General features: G+C 43.0%; 1 protein-coding gene across 1 annotated transcript; it reads right to left on the reverse strand.

Annotated features, from left to right (window-relative positions):
• Positions 1 to 71: 71 nt before the first annotated feature.
• On the reverse strand, positions 72 to 18,782 carry LOC100539344 (secretagogin). The gene is made up of 6 exons (XM_010708673.3): positions 18,678 to 18,782; positions 11,350 to 11,442; positions 10,949 to 11,038; positions 10,179 to 10,235; positions 9,573 to 9,650; positions 72 to 386 (listed from the first exon to the last, which is right to left on the reverse strand). The coding sequence occupies exons 1-6, from the start codon at positions 18,765 to 18,767 to the stop codon at positions 327 to 329; spliced, it is 468 nt and encodes a 155-aa protein (XP_010706975.1). The 5' UTR covers positions 18,768 to 18,782; the 3' UTR covers positions 72 to 326.
• Positions 18,783 to 19,051: the final 269 nt, after the last annotated feature.

Genomic DNA, 19,051 nt, shown 5'->3' on the forward strand with positions numbered 1-19,051 from the left:
AACAAAAAACAAAAAACTTCACCTGCCAAAGACAGAAAAGCAGCAGAGACTAAACTACTATTTTCGTCTATAAGCATCTTCCTCTTGTGTCTCCAAATTCTCCCCTGCTGACATGACCAAGCACACTGGCAGTGCCACCTCAGCCACATCTTCACAGAATATCACAGTGTTAACCATGCTTTAGAGACCCAGGATGCCTACATCAGAAAGCCTGATTTTATTTAGGATTCAAATGCATGTCTCCAGAGAGATATTATTGCTGAAAGTTACCACTTTGCCCGGATGTGTCATTGCAAGCTGAAAAACTGCATCAATGTCATTGAAGCCTACCTTGCCAGGTCATTCAGGTCCAGACGTCCATCCTTGTTTTTGTCAAAGATTTTCATCTAAAAGCCGGGAAGATAGGGTTGCTATGAAATAGATAGGCCGATGAGGAGAAGATACATAAAAGAGGCTGGCAGACATTTTGCTGTGCCCTGTGACCTGGTAAGCAAGTGTACAGCAACGTCCTCTCTGTGTTGGCTTCCTGGCATTGAGAAGCAAAGCAGCCAGACACCATTCCGATGAAGACAAGTCTCTGACAGACAACTTAAGCACCTAAACATTGTCCCTGGGAAAAAAAAAACAAACTGAAGCTTCCAAACACTTCCAGTCCAGCTCTGTTGTTATCATTGTCAGTGTGGCTGCTGAGTGGCTGAGGTGCAAGTTTCACCTCCTGACAGACACTCAGATCAGGTCTGGGTGCTGCTAGAGCTGGTGGGCTTGTGTGTCTGGCCCAAAGCCTGCATGAGAAAGTGACAGGACTGGGAAGACTCAGGCCTCAGGCATCGAGAGGTTGATCTATGTGAATGCTAAAGCTATCCTTTCCTGAATGATATCCTTTTCTTAATGTGATCTTTTTGGTGATTAAACACCAGATACTATTTATTCATTTAATGGATTTATACATTGTTTCTCTGCAGTGCATAAATAAGAGTCAGTTACAGGGGAAGAGTTTAATGGATTGCAAAAACTAATGCCTTCAGGATCAAAGTTCTTGAAAAAATGTATTCTATAGTGCAGTGGGGGAAAAAAATCAATTTTTTACTAAGATGGATTACCACTCTTTGTCACATCCTCAGCAAAAGAACATGCATTAATTGCATTTGCATGAACATCATTTGCTTATTCAGTAACTGCAGATGCCAGTCCCCAACCCTGTAGGCTCATAAGGAGAGGGCATAGAATCATAGAATCGCTTAGGTTGGAAAAGACCTTAAAGATCATTGAGTCCAGCCACAACTTAACCATACTACTCTAACTCTAACAACCCTCTGCTAAATCATGTCCCTGAGCAACGTGCTGTGACACATCCTGAGCTGGCATGAGCTCCAGGATGAATGAACCCATAGCACGTCTTGAGCACTGCCCAGCAGAGAAACAGGGGCCTGACACTCTGCATAGGTAGAGGTAAGGGCTGGGAGCTGCTGTACCTTGGGGTGCCCACATGTATACACGATGCCTTTTTTGCCTTCTCCCTCTCCTGTGCTCTGTTACATGTGCTGAGCCTGCAGTAGCTCTTTGCTGCACTGGTTGTAGATAAGATTCTGCAACTGGATCTTACTGCATTAATTCTTCTGTAACTTGTGCTGCTGAGATCTGGATGGGAATTTTGAAGAGCACTCTGTATGGGCCCACTTTTCCTCCCATTGAGAGAAAGTGTAAAGCTTATATGGATGACAGTTCCATGCTGAGATCACTGGAAAACTCATCCCGTGAAGTCAACACAGATGTTAGCCACAACAGGACAAGACTGAAGGCAGGGTTAGGAGCTGGAGCTGCTCATGCTGTGCCACCAAGAGGAGAAATGTCCTTGCAATGCTTTAATTTCCAAACCCTTCAATATTTTCCAGCAGCAGTGCAGATCTCATTAAAACAAATTTAACTGTAAAGGTAATACATTCTTCAGTGGAATATTTAATGAAAAGAAACATGCACAGTCAATTTTGCTCTATCTTTGAGCTTAACATTATACTTTCAGTGGTTTACTACATCCACTTATATCAGCTCCCCTCTCTGACCTCTGACTCAGCTCTGCTTTTGCAATACCAAGAGAAAATCTTTGCATTTTCAAATTCTGTTGTTTTTTCTTTTTTCTTTTTTTTTTCTTTTTTTTTCCTGCAAAAAGTATCCTGGAAGAAACAATTTCAAACCTCTGTGATTTTTTGATTTCTCGTTCCAGTCAACAGAGAGAAATGAAAGTCTTGCAGGAAGAGCTATGCTGGGTTAATTCTTGCATCTTGAATTCCACATGAAAGATGGAAAATGTCTAGCAAAGATGGACTACTGTTCTCTGAATTAGTTCAGGTACCACAGCTAATAAGATAGACCTAATCCTATTATTTGGACAACTGTAGCTCATGCATACACACTACATGGCAATCTTGGGATAGAAAAGCCTGGGGAAATGTATATTAATTAAGCTTTCAAATTTCAAGCACACAATTGTTTGATCTGATCTGTTAATTGTGCACATAAGTGATCAAAGAATGACAGAGGGTTCCCATCCCATATGATGAGACATACATAATGGGAGAAGAAGATATTTGAAATTGTTATGAGATTGTTTCTAATTTAAACTTTTGCCTTTACAACCATCTTGATATGTTAAACTTGATGGATTTTCAGTTTACTCTCTTGGAAGATATATTTATGCTGCCAGGCTGATACGGAACATCTCAGTGTGGTTAAGAATAAGGTCTGGCATGTTTAAATAGCACACAATTTTATTAAAAGCTTTGCTGCATCCAGCAGTATGCTTTATAAAATGATGCATTTGTCTTACTGTCAAGCTACCCAATGTTTTAAAGTGTTTGCACAAATTAATTCACTGACATTTTAATGGGAGCACACCGGAGAAGTCTTACTTCTGTTTGTCTGAATTTAATGAGTGTTCTCTGAGGCAGACAGAGCATAACTGAGAGCTGGTTTTGCAAAACAAGAGTTGTTACAGTGTGCATTTAAAGTGCAAACTCAAAACTGCCATTGGCTTTGAATTCAGCAAAGAAAATGTCTCTGCTTTCTCAATCAGGTGTTGTAAAGAAGGCCACTGAAACACCAAGATGTGACAAACACACTCGTGCTTTGAAGAGCCCTGTAAGATTATAGGTCGAAATTATTTTCTGTGACAGAGATAAGGAGAAAAGTAAATAAGCAAAACAAATATGTCTGTGATCAGCAGAATTACTAGGGCCTGCTTCTAAATGCTTTCCTGTCCCTTCTCTGATGTGTAATGAAGTGTGTCATCCCTGGAGGGAACATAGAGTTGTTTCCTGCCTGCCCAGCTGCTCTCACAACATGTCTGGACCACCTATATGATGTCAGCTATAACTAATATAGCAAGGAGGGTATATAGACAATGGCACAGACCCAAGTGGAAGACTGCATGTGGCCCCTTTTTGCTGGGGCCAGCAGGCTTTTGCAGAGCCCTGAAGGCTCTGTGGCCAGCAAGTTACCCTTGGTACAGAAGCTCTGTTCTCTGCCCCCCCAGGTTATAGTGCCTGTGTAACCTAGGCAAGTCATTTAGTGCAGGATTTCTAAGGGTCCTTTGGTTCCTAAAAGAACAAACTGTTATCTGCTGGGATTTTTGAAAGCCAGAACCTGAGTTCCATGAGTTCTGTTCTTTAGAAGTGAAGTTTGAGCTGAAATGCACTTTTCTGCTTCTGCTGGCTTATGTCACAGCAAGTGCAGTGCAAAACTGAAGATGACAGAACAACTGGGATTAAGTCTAGAAGTGACATGGGGCCAGATTTCCCTCCATGACATTAATGAGCTGTGTGTGAGCCCTCTTGCCACACACAATAAGGCAGCCTTTCATCAGTGAGAGGAATCACAGTGACCCAGGGCCACAAGAAAGCTATCAGAGAGGGTGGCTCTCGTGGTGGTGGATGGGGTTAGGAGGGCTGATGGTTGCAGTGCCCATGCAGAACTGTAGATGTGGTCTCCTAGAGACATCCTTAAGTATCCGCCTGGGAGGGAGGCATGCACTGAGCACTAGCAGGAGAAGGGATGTACAAAGAGCTCTCCTGTAAACTACCTGTCTTGGGCCACACTCCACTATCGTATTTATACAGCTTCAGAAAGTTTGATCAGAGCATGTTAAGAAGCATAACATGCTCCGTTTAGGCTCTCACTGTAACAAAGATTTCTTTCTATTGTACTATTCCTTTGGTGGTTGTAAAAAAAAATTGTTAATACGGATATGCTTTGCCAGTATGGTGTTAAGGAGCTAGATCATCTGGATTTTCTCTATGTAAATATACATGCATTGGCAAAGAGCAGAGACAGATAGACAGACATTCACAGCCAAAGAAATACCCCCTTTGAGCCTCCAGCATTGTCCTTGCAGAGAGGACAGCCTGCAACCACAAAAGCAGCAATAGTCATAGAATTATACAGTCATTTCAGTTGGAAGGGACCCTCAAAGGTCATCTAGTCCAACTCCTCTGCAATGTAGATGAGGTTACTCAGAGCCCCACCCAACCTGACCTTGAGTATCTCCAGGGATGGGGCTTCCACAACCTTTCTATGCAACATGTGCCAGTGCCTCACCACCATTATTGTAAAAAAAACTGTCTTCCTTACATCCAATCTAAACCTCCCCTCTTCCAATACAAATCAAAGGTAGAGCACGATTAATTCCTATGAACGCAGATCACCTTTCAGGGAGAAGTAAGCCTGCTCCCCTTCATACTGAGAAGACCAAGAGCCCTCACATAGCCAGCTGCAGTTCATGTGTAAGGTCAGTGACTGCTCAAGATATGCAGCTCCATACCCAGAAATTCTGCTGATAAGCAAGTTAAACCATGACAGTGTTACAGCTGGGAAGACTGCTCTATTGACTTCCCTGGGGAAAAGATTCATCTTCAGCCATATCCATATACTAATTTCCATCAAAGGCTGTATTTCATGACCAACGTTTACTGTATTACTATTCTCCACGCTTACATTACTTTTTCCCTAGAAATTCAGTTTGTGATGGGGAGAGTATTCTACTTTATGGTTTTTATCTTATACATTTTGCTAAAATATAATAAATCTCAAATTAAAGGAGCTTATTTTGCCCAGTCCAATATTACCAATACAAAAAGAGAGTATTGATGTTCTATGAGTGACAGTTACAGTGATATATACATATAAACATAATTTGCTGAAGTTTGCCTCAGAATTGAGCTTTCCCTGCAGCTGTCTTGCAGATATTGGGATTACAAGCCAGAAGTAGCATGCTGCTATCTGAGAAGCTATGAACCATCAATGGTTCTGTGAACAAGGCAATAATAAATGCAAGAGCTGAGTGAGAATTTTGTTACTGCAGAAGACAAGAGATCAATACTAAACTTCATCGGAAATTATGGTGACATCTTTTTTAGACTCAGGCATTTACAACACGCTGCTGAAGTACACAGCTATGTGCATACACATGTATAGAAGCTGTCACTCATGACAAAATCCTGGCAAATGCAAGGACGAGCTGGATATTCATGGACGGAAACCTCCCCAGGATCATGGGAAAGGTTGCTAGTGCTACTGTAATCCCTCCATCCACTTTTTTTCTTTTTGTGATGAAGCAGTAATGGGACAACTTTTCATTTCTCCATATTGTGTTGCTTTAAGAAGGAAGTACATTCTCATCAGGCTGTTAAAAACTACACCCAGCTTTCAACTATGCCCAGTTTGTCTCCCACAGTACTGTACCTCTGGGACATCTTCTCATTGCTCAGAGAGGCTTAGAGCAATATAAAGATTTGTTTCTGCCTCCGAGCATCTGCTCCCTGCCTACAGCTCTCAGTCTAGAAGCCTGTGGTTTGTCTCTTCTAGAAGAAGACAAATGCACAAACTATTTTCAAGAATTCAGAACATCACATCGCTGTCTTCTCATGCAAGCACATGAGTGTAAATAAATATTAATGCACCCTTAATTACTACTAATACAAGCATATGTACATATATAGGCACAAAAGCTAACACAAATCCTGTAAAGGGGCTTCCGCAGCACAGAACTGCTGCTTTAATTCCTTCATCAAGAGTCTTGAGCACTCAAATGTTCTTTTCTCACAACTTTCCCCAGGGACTTGAAGGATGCTACAGATTTGATTTAACAAACTCATGGGGATTGTGCAATTCCAATGCATTCCCTACCTCATTTCTTTCCAGTGGTTCATGACTCATCCATCCTTAATCTAAATCAGTGTTCTCTGAAGAAAGGATGTCAAGGTCATAAGGAAACAGAATAGCCTGCATACAAATAGCTTCTAAGCAACTCAATAAAATGATGTTCCTTTCTGCAGTCAACCAATGTATGCACGTTAAAAGTATGAAAGGGCCTCAAGTAATAGTAAAGCAGAACAGAAAGACTACCTCCGTTTCTCTGGTTTCTCCTCTATCTCCCTTGAAACAGCTGAAAATGAGGGGTAGAGAGATGTATTTATATGTAGGAATACGTAAATATATTTTAAATGTATATTTAAGATTATATAAAATTATAAATATGTATAAGAGAGTGTGTGTATGTCACACCTGTTCAGGTATTTGCTGTGCTATGTTTAACCCAGATCAGAAAAAGGAGGGCACTTCTTTGAGGCGTTCTTGGTGTTTCTGGCTCTTCAAAGGAACAGAAAGAAGCAATATTTCCAAAGGAATGCTGTATCTCTCTTTCCAGATATCTCAGCTGTTATTTATATATCGATTGATTTATTTTATATACTGTATGATCATTCACAACAGCATAAGCAAACTGGATGTAGTTGACATTCCCTGGTCATTTACCTCCCACAAGCTAAAGCTGCAAATATCCAGCAAAGAATTGTAAAATTTCGTTCTTTCATGCCTGGGCTATCTTCTTTGAGATGATAGTTTCTGTCTTTTCCCTTTTATCCCTGTCTCCAAAAAGTTCTAGGGCCCACTTGGTGTATCAGTATCTACTTAAGAAGTATGCAGTCAGCTGTGGAGTGCACAAAGAAGAGGGCAGAGATCTGTAAATGCCTGTGGAGACAGATGGGATTACAGCTCCTTGGGACACAGCTTCTTTTGACCAAACATTATTACAGAGGCATGTGAAAGCCCTGAGCAGGATGGCTGGGCTACTATCAGAGACCCGTAGCTGTGCATAGCAGAAAAAGGTCCGTGTCCAGAAGACCTTGTGCTCTAAATAAGGGTGGAAGCAAAGATATGGGGAAAGAAATAGAACTATTTCCATTCTGCAGTAAAGGAATCAGTGTTGCTGGTTGCTAAAGATGCAATAGAAAGCCTGTAAAAGCCTCAGGAATTAAATATAAAGCCCCTGCTTTGCATCAAAGTATCTCATGGTTGCAGTCACCCTGTTTTCCCAGGGTGTTCGGATGGTGGCAGAGTCCCACCAGACTTCCCTGCTCCATATGGAAAGCAGGAAGAGAAAGAAGGGCTCTCTCATTGCTCTGGACCTTGGCATCACATCTTTGATCTCAGTAGCTCAAGTCACTTTTTCCGTTTTTGTTGTTGTTGTTTTTATTTTTTTTCCCCTTTTAATGGGGAGATAAAACTATAAGAGTGCATTTTTCTTTCCTCCCTGTAATTTTGCACTACTGCTTCAGGCAAATTCCCATGCAATCTGTGTCCACTTCTATATAGGTACTGTCCATGAGGGAGCTCTTTGCCATGATGCACAGAATGCATATCCTCCTTTTTAGTACAGGATATTGCAACAACTGATGTTATGATTTCACATTCTACCTTAGTACTTGGGATCAGGCGTGTTTGTAAGCATCCCTAATCTTGACTTCATACCAAAAAAATCACAAAGAAAAATAAATCATCAGGACTTGAGGGAACAGCATGGAGCAGTGATGTGGGTCAGATTGGAGATTGGGAAAATGTTCTTCAACAGAGGATGAGGTCATGGAACAAGTCCCCCAGGGCAGTGGGCATGACTCCAAGGGCCAGAGTTCAAGAAGTATCTGGACACCACTCTCAGGCATATGGTCCAATTTTTGGGTAGTCCCGTGAGGAGCCAGGAGTTGGACTTGATGAACTTTATGAGTCCCATTCAACTTAGGATATTTAATGATGCTATGATTCTCATTTTCTACTATCTTCTGTGATCCTTTTGGCATTATGGCTTTGCAAACTTCTGTTCTCATGGGCCAGATTTGCATTTTAGGTCACAGATTACCCCAGATATAGGAATCATTCTCTTTCCCAGATCAAAATTTGTTCTGCAGCATAGAGACTAAACTACCTCTTCAAAGACAAAAAGCCAATCAGTAAAAGCCAGGAGAATAGAAACCAGACCTCCTGGCTGTCAGCCCTGTGCTGCATTACCACACCATATTTCTTTCCAATCACAATGTTATCTAGCTGCACTGGGGTGGCAGAAATCATAGATCCTTTTTGAGAAATTATCGGAAAAGAAAGAAGTTGGATGAAATTATCTGCGTAATATCTACAAGCTTCAGACTGCATGTTCCCCAGCAGCATCAGGTCAGAGATGAGCCACTGGCTAAGGGAATCTTAATGGGGCAGCCTAAAAGCTGTTTGCTACCTGCAAACATTGCTGGAAAGATTTTGTTCTGGCTGCGGCTTCTGGGTTTTTATTGTTTTTCAAGCTCTTCCAGATGGAAAATAACTTCTGTGGAAAGCTTTCCTCTCCCTTAACTATCCTATAAACATGAAAAGATGCACACACTTTTGTACATCATTAGGTATAGTTTCTCATTTTGCTCTAAAGAGTCACATTTTTAGTCACAGATGCTACATGCATACATAACATGGTATCGCAAAATACATGGGCAGCTCCTCATTTGCTTGCATATCAAGCTCTACTATAGGTGAAAACACAGATTTTGTGCCAAGAAGCAAGACAATTCCATCTGAAAATCATTTAGAAAATTGCAACGATAGATGTCTCCTGGTGGAAGTGAAATGATAGCCTTGATAACAACATCAGAAATGGGCTTTTTTTTTTTTTCTTTCTTTCTTGTCTTCAGATGGTTAGATACAGTAAGTTGTTCTGAAACCCAGGTGACTGATGCTAAACTTATGCCAAATATTATGTTGCTGATGATTGCAGGATAAAAGCTTCATTGAAGGAAGGCAGGGGAAGAATCAAAGCCTGTGAGCATTGAGATTCCCAGCCCTTTAGGGAGGCAGCAGGGCTCTCCATATTTTGCAGAGAAGAAGTGAAGGATGCCAGCATCTCTGAGGAGCAAAAGGATTTGCTAGGAAGGAACAAGGGAGAAATCTGGATGGAGTCCTGGCTGAGGCTGAAGAAGAATGCACCTCACCTATTGATTTGAATAGGTTTAGGGCTCAGTTTGCTGTGGCATAAAGTCAGGCTGCTTTCTCATAATAAACACTTCAACTCAAAGCTGAAATGCTGTTCACAGCTGATGTCCAGTACAGTACAAAGTAGTAGCTGTGTGCTGTCTAGCTTCCCACTGCATACTCTTGGAAAAGAAGCACCTTTTGAGAGGGTCCCTATGGCATCAAATACTGAGACCCTGAGAGATACTTTTAGGCAGTACTATAACCTAAGCAATATTATCGCTCTCTTTGCTTACCATTGTATCAGTGTACTCTTCCAACTTTACTTCAGTAACCACCTTGTTATGCTGCAAGAAGAGATCTCGCAGGAAATCCTGTAACCAGGAAAGAGTCAAATGTTACTTCTTAGAGAAATTCAAGTAAGAAAATAGACTCAAATTCAGCAGTCACATGAATCTAATTTCACATTTCCAATTAGTACTCAGGCCTTCAATTTCACGTGAAGTTCATACTGAAAAATATTTTTGCAAATAAATCAGAAAATAATCAAATTGTCCCCAAGCAAGCATACTGGAATCAGTTGTAATGGAATAGTTCAGCCACAAAATACACAAGAGCTAAGTCCCACAGAGTCTGCTAACTGATCTCAGATCAAAATAGTCAGGGCAATGGGGCAGTGAAACAGCAGGAGGGATGGCAGAGCTTTCTTCCACCCACTGTGGACCCTGCAGCTATGCCAGAAGGCTGGAGGGTGCCCAGCCCTTAAACTGGCTGTGAATGAGCTTGACGTGCCATTTGTTATCACACAAAAAGGCAGCAAATTGTTAAAGGCGACAGATAGGCTCCTGTTGACATCTGTGAGCTGTAGATCAAACTCAAAGACCCTGGTTAGAACAACTTACTTTGAGTTCTCCAGCTGAAATAAATCCACTGCTATCAGCATCGTAACTGCGCCAGATCTGGATGGGGATAGATTGATATGACCTTAAATGTTGCCATTAATCACTCACACAGGAGATAAATCATAACGATCTGAATCAGAACTTCCCTAATGAGCTAGCTGTTCTGTTATCCAGCATTCAATTAATTGTGGACAAAATAAAATAAACTTTCCACACAATAGCAATTATTCTAATTTGGGTGCTGTATGTGTGACATGCTGCAATCACGTGTTTAATGTAGACATGCATTCTATAAAAGGAAGAAAAGACTGAGAAACTGGGCCACATTTCTTACCTAATTTGTACATGCAACTTCTCAAAGTAGTTACTGCCCTGAGTCCAGGCCAGTATGCAGCTGGCCATTGATCTGCAGAAGCCCTGAGCTTGGATGTGAAATAAGAACTACAAATAGTCTTAAAAAAGCCAAAACTTTCATCTGAAGCAACTTGCAGAGAAAAAAAGGAGCTTGTATTTTACAACTGTCCCTGTGCCCATCCTGACAAAGGTGAATTTCTCAGTGTTCCTGAATAGGGCAGGGATGTATTTGTGTGCCTTCACAGCCCAGGCTAACTCATCAGCTCAGAATTGTGCTTAAATGGTGGCTGGTCAGCCCTCCTGGTCTGCACTGTGATGTGTGCACAGCTTTGGATTTATCAGTGGTACAGAATAGGTGCTACAGAAAAGGTTGGGGAATTGGTGTGCAAGGGAATGAGGAAGGCAGAAATACAGACCCGCATGAACTCCACACTGTTGTCCAAGGGAGTCTCTCGTCGGAAAAGCAGCAGGAAGTTTTCATCATCTGGTAAGACCATATTTGCAAGCTGAAAAACACACATACCAGCCCCAAAATCATATCTGCAAGCTGAGACAAAGGGAAGGGAAGGGAAGGGAAGGGAAGGGAAGGGAAGGGAAGCTTGGATGGCTGCAGACACACGTGGGAAATACCAGCTTGTCACATAGTTGTTATGGAATGAAGACCAGACCAAGAGATCTGGTGAATGTAGTACTCCATGACTACACCTCCTCCTCCCTCAGACTCTATCTCCCATATCTGCCAAGTCCTCCTTCTATCTGTTAAAAAACAACAACAACAACAACAACAACAAACAGCAACCGGGCTGAGGGAAGATACCTCTTGGATTTGCAAGCGGCCATCTGTGGTGACATCATAGGCAGACATGAACTGCTCCTTCATCCTCTGAACTTCTTCTTCTGTGATGGTGTCCTGCCATAGGAAAAATAGCACACGCAAGAAAATTGCTAAGGGCAGTAGGAGAGTGCCCAGAGGAAGTCTGCCTCACAGATAACCACCAGGAAAACAGCATCCTAATAGCCAAGGGCTAATGCTTCTAAAGGACCACAGATGCATTGCCTTAGATGAACTTGTGATAGTAAGTAATGCCTATGCAAAACTTTGTGGCAACTGAGCTATTGGTTGGAAGAGCAGTGTCTGGAGACTGAAATATTTCAGTGAAGGCTCCTTTAACCAACTGTTCACACTGGGTACTGTATCGCTGGAGTTGAGTTTTGCTTGAGTTTGTATCAAAGCAGTTCTGATGCTGCCCATTGTCATTGCTCAATGATGTTTGAAAACAACACATGGAGACCTGGGTGAGCCTCATGCCCCAGAAACTTCCTGACCACACCCATATTCAATAGGAGCCAGGTGCCAACACTATTCCCAGCTGCTCCTGAGCATTCTGGCTGCAGAGCATTCACACAGCCAGTGACTGGCCTGTAGGAACACACCAGGATGTCATAAATGAGGTAATCAAAAAGGAAGTGAGATATCACATCTTCTGATGAATGTCATCAGCTAAAGCCTGTTTCTGTCTGAACTTTGTCGCCAGATTCTCCCACATGTTTAGAAGTGACTGATATTTTCCAAAAGCCTTAATTTGCTGCTAGTAGTAACAGAGAAAAAAAAAAAAAGTTATTTACAGATAAAAGGAGAGTCAGATAGCATTGTAATTTGATTTGCCTTCACCTTACTTCAGAGCAGATTCAGAACTTGTGAGCACTTGCCTGCTTGCAGTCATTATGGGCTTATACAAAAATCTTTCATAGCATGATATAATAAAAATCATAAATAGCATGGTGCAAGCAGAGGATCCCATGCTGAAATTAGGGGAGAAGGAGTTTGATTTATAAATGTCAAGTCTGAGTGACTGTGAGTGCGCTCTGCTTAGAGCAAGTGAACCCCTGTCACCCTCTACAGGATGTGCCAGATGATGGGACGTATGGGGATCTAGGTGTGAGAATGGGAGGACAGGAGCACCCAGGAGTCTCTCTGTTGGCTGCATCCCCGGGGTGCATCCTTGAGGTGCAGCACAGCAGGGCAGGTTCCCCCCCCCAAAGACCACCCCCTCAGCATTATCACTTGCTCTTACGCTAGTTAAATTGCCTTCTGACCGTACCTTGGCACTACCAGATGCCTCCCAGGCATTAGGCAAACCTACCAGTTGCTGACTTCAATAGGCTTGCAAAGTACTCTGAAATTATCCTCCTCCAGCCCTACTAGATCAAGTTATTTCTGAAACTATAATCAGAGCTGATATTTGGAAAAATGTGCTGCAGAGGTCTGACTAGTCGTTTGCTAAATGTTCAACTTTGTGTCAGCTTTTAACCACTACTTCAATTGACTTTGCATGTCAGGAACATTGCACTCTGCAAGAGAATAAGGCTGCCTTGTTTTCTTCTTTAACTGATTCAAGCTATGGGATACAGTAAGTGAAAACCATAAAGCTGGAATGTATAAAAGCAGCTCCAAAAGGTCACACTAGAGTTTCTTTATTGGACAGTCTATCTCTGTTCATAAACATATCACTTATGAAACACAGAAGCTAGTGACAACTGCTAAGAAATTTTACTTTCAAAGAGAGAAAGTGTTGTAAAAGATGCTGCACAAACTGGCTTTCCCAAGATACACATTCAAGGCAAAATTATCTTCCTTCTTTCTTTCCTTCCTTCCTGCCTGCCTGCCTGCCAGCCAGCCAGCCAAACACAGTTTAGTTGCACATGCTTCAGGCTCATACTCCATTTATTCAGTCCTCTAAGGATTATAAGGTTATGTATAAGGAAAGAATCCAGCCATGAGCACACCATTCTGCTCTGAGAAGCAGCTGTACTATCACTAAGCACAGACCTTTTCCTGGACCACACTGCGTGTCTCAAGCAGCAGCTCCATTTTAAGCCTCTCTCCCACCTTCAGAAGTGTTCACTGCTTGGACTAAGATCTTGCAAACTTTTTAGCAGTAAGATAAAATGTGAAAATTCAAGCAAATGCTGTTGCATTTGTGGGGAGACTTTTCACAGGATGCAAGCTGTAGTTCCTGATTTTCCCTCTGCGTGCACCCCCATGAGTTTCTGGAGGTGCCCAGACTTCGCTCATAGGTATCTCAGGGTCAAGCACTAAATTTCTTACTATGGATGCTCTTCCACAGAGTTTTGCAGAGAAAAGCTTCCGTATTTCAAGTTGCTGTAACTAATGAATTTTCTGCTTTCTCCTTTCCAAGTCCAGTATTCATCTTTGCTTTTGTGGAAACCCATTAGAAATATTTTCCATCACAAAGGTAATTTGGTTTTTAATCCTGATTGTAATAAAGGAAAGAGCATGTTTGTTTTTTTTAATTCTATGCAGTATTTAATTTCTTGGTCATGGTTGGTTATGAATTCTTGGAAACTCGGCTGTAATCTGCCTTCTTCGTTAACCTATTCCTTACACACTGCTGTACTCTTGCCCCACGATTTCTGTTTAAATTTTTGCTCCTTCGGGGATCCATGTGCTTGGCAGCAGCTTTTCTTGATGAAAATACAGCTAGGAGTCATCTGTTTCAGGGGACAAAAAAGCAAATGTATGGAGCACTGCAGAGACTTCACCACCTGATGAAAGTGGAAGTCTCATTTCATCCCTGCTGAGCAAGGCAGCCTTGCCATACATTGATTATTTTCTCCTCCTTGATGTGATTTTTGGGATCCAGACACCATATTGATAATGGTGTAACGAGCAAGAAGAAATGTGAGTGTTATAGACTGTTTCTTGAAAAAAAAATGAAGCTTATCTGAAAATGCTGACTTGAACACACGTTTCTCTTAACAATGTTTCAGCCCAGTTTGATAGAAGTAAGTGAGAAAGGTCTTAGAGATATTGAGTTCTTACAAGATCAATGAAAATAAATTACATCTGCCAAGAATGCCTGACAATTAGTACCATGCCAAAAGCCACACAGTGACAAAGGAAGGGCAGCAAAGACCAGATGAGACACCAGAAACACACACTGATTTCAGAAGGTGAACTTTTTTTTTGGCCAAATATTTGTTCTTTAAATCTGGTAGCATTAAAATGTATCTCAAGGAATCCTTTCCTTCCATCCATGCTGCCCATGGGGCCACTGTGCCCAAAAAGACATGGGCTTTCCCAGCAGCTCCTTGGCCAGCCCTTACCACTGAACTGCAGAGCTGCTGCTGGAGGGTTTGGCCCTGTGCTTTGGTTTGGGTTTACTACAGTCTCGTACACTACAGTAGGTGAGCCCCTATATAGTCATCCCTTGCTTTTTAACTCGTTTATTTTGTTTTAGCTCTCACCAGCTCATTTGTGGGAAATACCTTTTTCACACAGAGGACATCGGTGCTGAACTAAGGCCATTGTAGCCCTTCCCCATGCCATCACGTTACTGTGGTTAGGCTTTGGGTGCGTTCTTTTTTTGCCCTTTCCACCAGGCTGAGTGGTTTTTGACATGCCTTTGAGCAATGAAAACATGTCACTTCTGCCTGTAGGTGTGTTGAGCTTCCCATTATAGGTACTATCAGCCCTTGCAGTGCTCTGCCTTAACAAGCAGCTACTGGAAAAGGAGTCGGTCAGGATAACCAGGGCTTACAAAAGCTACACCTACAGAAATGAATGCATTTGGGCAATTAGCAGAATTGACTCAGGGTTTAGATTTTTGATGTAGCCTGGAGGAGGATGAAAGACAAATGCTTTTTGCTAGGAGTCTTTCTGCTCCCACTGGTCACCAGGGACCTGCCCTGCAGCCCTGGCTTTCTTGGGTGGGTGGTACAGCACAGTGGTACAGCACAGTGGCAGCCTGCTTTGGCCAACATTTTGCTGACTGAACTTTGAGCACCTAGGTGTTGCATTCCTGACCATATTGTCTGACCATTAAGCTAAAGATGTAATTTAGACAGACAATACACTGTGTGAGGCAAGGCTGAAATGCAAGAGAGAGGTAGCTCATCTTCCTTGGAAGCAGAAATCAAAGGCAAATCCTTTACGGCTGTTCAGCTGAGCTCCTGGAGATTAACTGCAGTCCCTCCAGCCATAGCCACGCAGGTGGTTTGAGGGAGGGGGGATTGAAGCGAAACTAATACCTGTCTTACCCAAACACATTTGCACTTCAAAGATTTTCACACATGGCCTCTGACACACATATGGTTGGGTGAGGGCAACAAACTTTTGTCAGAATGGCTGCTGTTCCCAAATCTCTGCCTATTTTTACTTGAATTTAAACTAAGTGAAATGTCTTTCTGTAAAAGAACGCTGCAAGAGCAATGGTAATGTACAATTTCTTTTGTATCTGCACAGATATCACTGATTTTGCAGAAATTTTCTGTGAAAAACCAATGCAGACTTTACAGCTTTTCATTTAGAAACCTTTTCTTGTTTAATTATTAGCTGAATATAGATAGAGCTTCGCTAAAAGCAGAGTAAAGAGTGAGCAAGGAAGATCCCAAATAACCTGTCTAAAGAAAGATGTATAGTGATGCAAGAGAGGAATTCAGAGGCAGTATTTTCTGCTCCAAGAAAACAAATTCAGTGTTGAAAGAAACCTAAATTTTCACTGCAGCATAACAGGTTTACAGATGGAAAGGGGTCCATAATGTGAAAGAAAGAAGTTTATGAACAAATAGGAGCACAGTGGTCAGAGAGAAGTCATGGCAGTGAAAACCACTGAAGATGTAGGATGGCAGCAACTCACAACACTGTGTGGTGTTGGGCTGAATTGCCCTGGTGCTGCCCCATATACACCATACTATCAGCCCACTTCTTCACAGAAGCCCCTCCAGCTGATGGAGAATCGACAGCAACCGCAGCCCACCAGTGTCATAAATCCACTGTATTTCACTGAAGCCTGCTGTACGTGCAATGCATCCCTGGAAAACAAACTCGTTTTCTTAGAACTGCCCCTTGCTGGGGGAGGAGAACCAGAAAGCAGCACCTGGGATCTGGGTCTGTTTATTATAAAGTTGAAAAGCGTTGGTACAACTCGAGTCTACCTCAACATTATCCCTTGCCCTGCTGTTTCCCTGCAGAGGCATTGCCTCAGCGTCCCCCACTGGATGGCGTTCCACGTTTCCATCCCTATGAAATCTGACTCCCAGTTTGCAGTAGCCCTGCTGTGCTTTGTTTGCCCAGCTGCTCCCATCCCATCCCCTGGCATTCAGTGTCAGCTGGGGATGCTGCGGAGTCGGTGGAAAGAAAAACAGAGCTGAAGGACTACAGTGGTCATTAACTGAAATAACAGCTTAGGGAGTGTAGGCTGGAAAAATGTAATTATGAGACCATTTGCTATTCAAGCAGAGACAACTTCCAGAGCTGATAGTATTATTTATCACTCGTCAAGCACTTCAGACGCAGCCACTAATTAATCCTTGAGACACATCTGGAAGTCCCGCCAGCACACATTGTTGTACAGGCATGTCAGGAGCCCAGAGAAGAAACAAGTGTCAGAGGGAGCACTGGAGCCAGCAGTGCTCAATGCTAGCTCCGTTCTTGCGTCACCAATGCCATTATCCTGCTGTGTGGGATGAAAAGCACTGCAAAGAGCACCTTCACCCCACCTGCACTGTTGCACCGACACGCTGTACAAATAGGACAGGGAATTTTGCACTGCCCAGCAATGCAAGTGATCTCACACACAGGGAGCAGGCTGCTCCAGTGCCTCCAGTCTCCAAGGGCTGGTTGTTTCTTCAGTCCTTTTGTGTTAAGCTTTTACCCTTTAGGGGCAAACCCAGACAGAAGAAACAAGCAAGGTGCAAGGTTTGTCTGTGCTGGTTTGGGCTGGAGTTATCTGAGCGTGGCTTATTTTGGAAGTTGGTGGCACAGTTCTATTAAGAACTGTGTATATAAGTTCAGGACATTTTGTTATGAGTGTAGCCCCATGGTGTGGATATCCATGCACCCACACCTAGCACAGTATAACAAGTTCATGCTGATAGTAACAAGGCTACAAAAACTGCTCTAAGGTACCGTCTTTGCATCCAGCTGGGGTGAGGCCGCTAGCAAAATCCCACGTGGGATGGACAAGAAAAGAGTGGCTGTGCGATTGAGCAGGGATGGAGATTTCTCTGCACCTCTGCCCACAATCTGACATTCCTGTTCCAAATGCAGCACAAGCTTTCCAGCTTTTCATAGAATCACAGAATGGCATGGGTTGGAAGGGACCTTGAAGATCACCCAGTTCCAAACCCCCTGCCATGGGCAGGGCTGCCTCCCATCAGCTCAGCTGCCCAGGGCCCCATCCAACCTGGCCTTGAGCGCCTGCAGGGATGGGGCACCACAGCTTCTCTGAGAAGCTGTGCCAGTGCCTCACCGCACTCTGTGTAAAGAATTTTTGCCTAACATCTAACCTAAATCTCTCATTTTGCTTTAAAACTATAGCCCACTTCCCTATCATTATTTGCCCATTTCTCTACAGAGCAGCCTTTCTGTGTCCCTAGTGATTCTTGATGCTTATCTTGGAATTCTTACTTGATTTTCTTTAAACTGCTTTTATGTGCATAGCTCTTCATTTAACCATCCATGCTCCAGGGAAACATTTTGTCAGAAATCGCCAATATTTCATTCCAAATTTACTTGCAAAATAATCAAAAACTCACTTGAAAAAGTGATCTACGGAATGTTTTTACGGTCCCCCAGAGATCCAAGGATTCTAATCACTTCATGACTGCAACTTTGATTTTGCATGTGATGCTCATGCATTTATGCTTTTTATTAAGCTACCCTTCCCCTCTTACTGATCACTCTTTGCTTAAGGGAATTGTTTCATCTGTTTGCTTTTTTTTTTTTTGGCACACCCTTTCTTTCCCTATGGAAGATGCTTCTTCCTTTCCTCTCTCCAGCTGGCTGTGGGCCACAGAGTGAAAACCAGGGGAGCAAACTAGAAACTCGAGAGCCGAGTGTTGACCTTATGAACAACATCATCAACTCTTATAGAGCCACTTTTAGCAACACAGAAATATTCTCCCAAGCATTATTTCAAATTAATGATCTCACAGCAACAGCAGATGTCGGATCGACACCAAATGTTGGAGCAGCTGGTGCTATCACACTTGTTGCCACACCTGCCTCACGCACCTGGTTGCTAAGAGCTCTGCCATCAGGCAGTGATAGGGAAGCAATAAATACAAATATTTCCAGCATAACAACCTTTTAAGTAGGACTCTGTGCACAGAGGTACTTACATCTGGCCTCAGTTTCTCCAGGAGATGATGGAAAAAGTTGTCAAGCTCCTTCCCTTCGATGTAGCCGTTGTCTAAACGCAAGCAGGACATCAAAGATGGGCGTTACGGGCTGAGTACAGGGTCTGCAGGGGCCCTGCCTGCCTGCTCTGGCAGCCCATAACTCGAACCCCCTCCCTGCTATTTGCTACATAGGGTGGTGGGCGGGGGGAACTCAAGAGAAGGAATGAGAAAGGCATTTCAGACTCAACGTTTGGGAACGACGGGGAGAAAGAAGGAAGCCCCGAAACACCAGCAGGACCCCGTCCCCACTCATGCGAGAACCCACCCGCACGTGCTGCCACCAGGCAGCGCTCTCCCCGCGCCCCCCGCGCTTC

This window comes from Meleagris gallopavo, chromosome 3, assembly GCF_000146605.3.
Source record: "Meleagris gallopavo isolate NT-WF06-2002-E0010 breed Aviagen turkey brand Nicholas breeding stock chromosome 3, Turkey_5.1, whole genome shotgun sequence".
Lineage (NCBI taxonomy): Eukaryota > Metazoa > Chordata > Aves > Galliformes > Phasianidae > Meleagris > Meleagris gallopavo.

Excerpts from the sequence above, each read along its gene's own strand:
- LOC100539344 (XM_010708673.3), bottom strand. The coding sequence starts at position 18,767 with ATGTCCTGCTTGCGTTTAGACAACGGCTACATCGAAGGGAAGGAGCTT. Across the intron at positions 11,443-18,677 it reads TGGAGAAACTGAGGCCAGAT|GACACCATCACAGAAGAAGA; the intron begins GTAAGTACCTCT and ends TTCCTATGGCAG. Across the intron at positions 11,039-11,349 it reads GCCGCTTGCAAATCCAAGAG|CTTGCAAATATGGTCTTACC; the intron begins GTATCTTCCCTC and ends TGTGTTTTTCAG.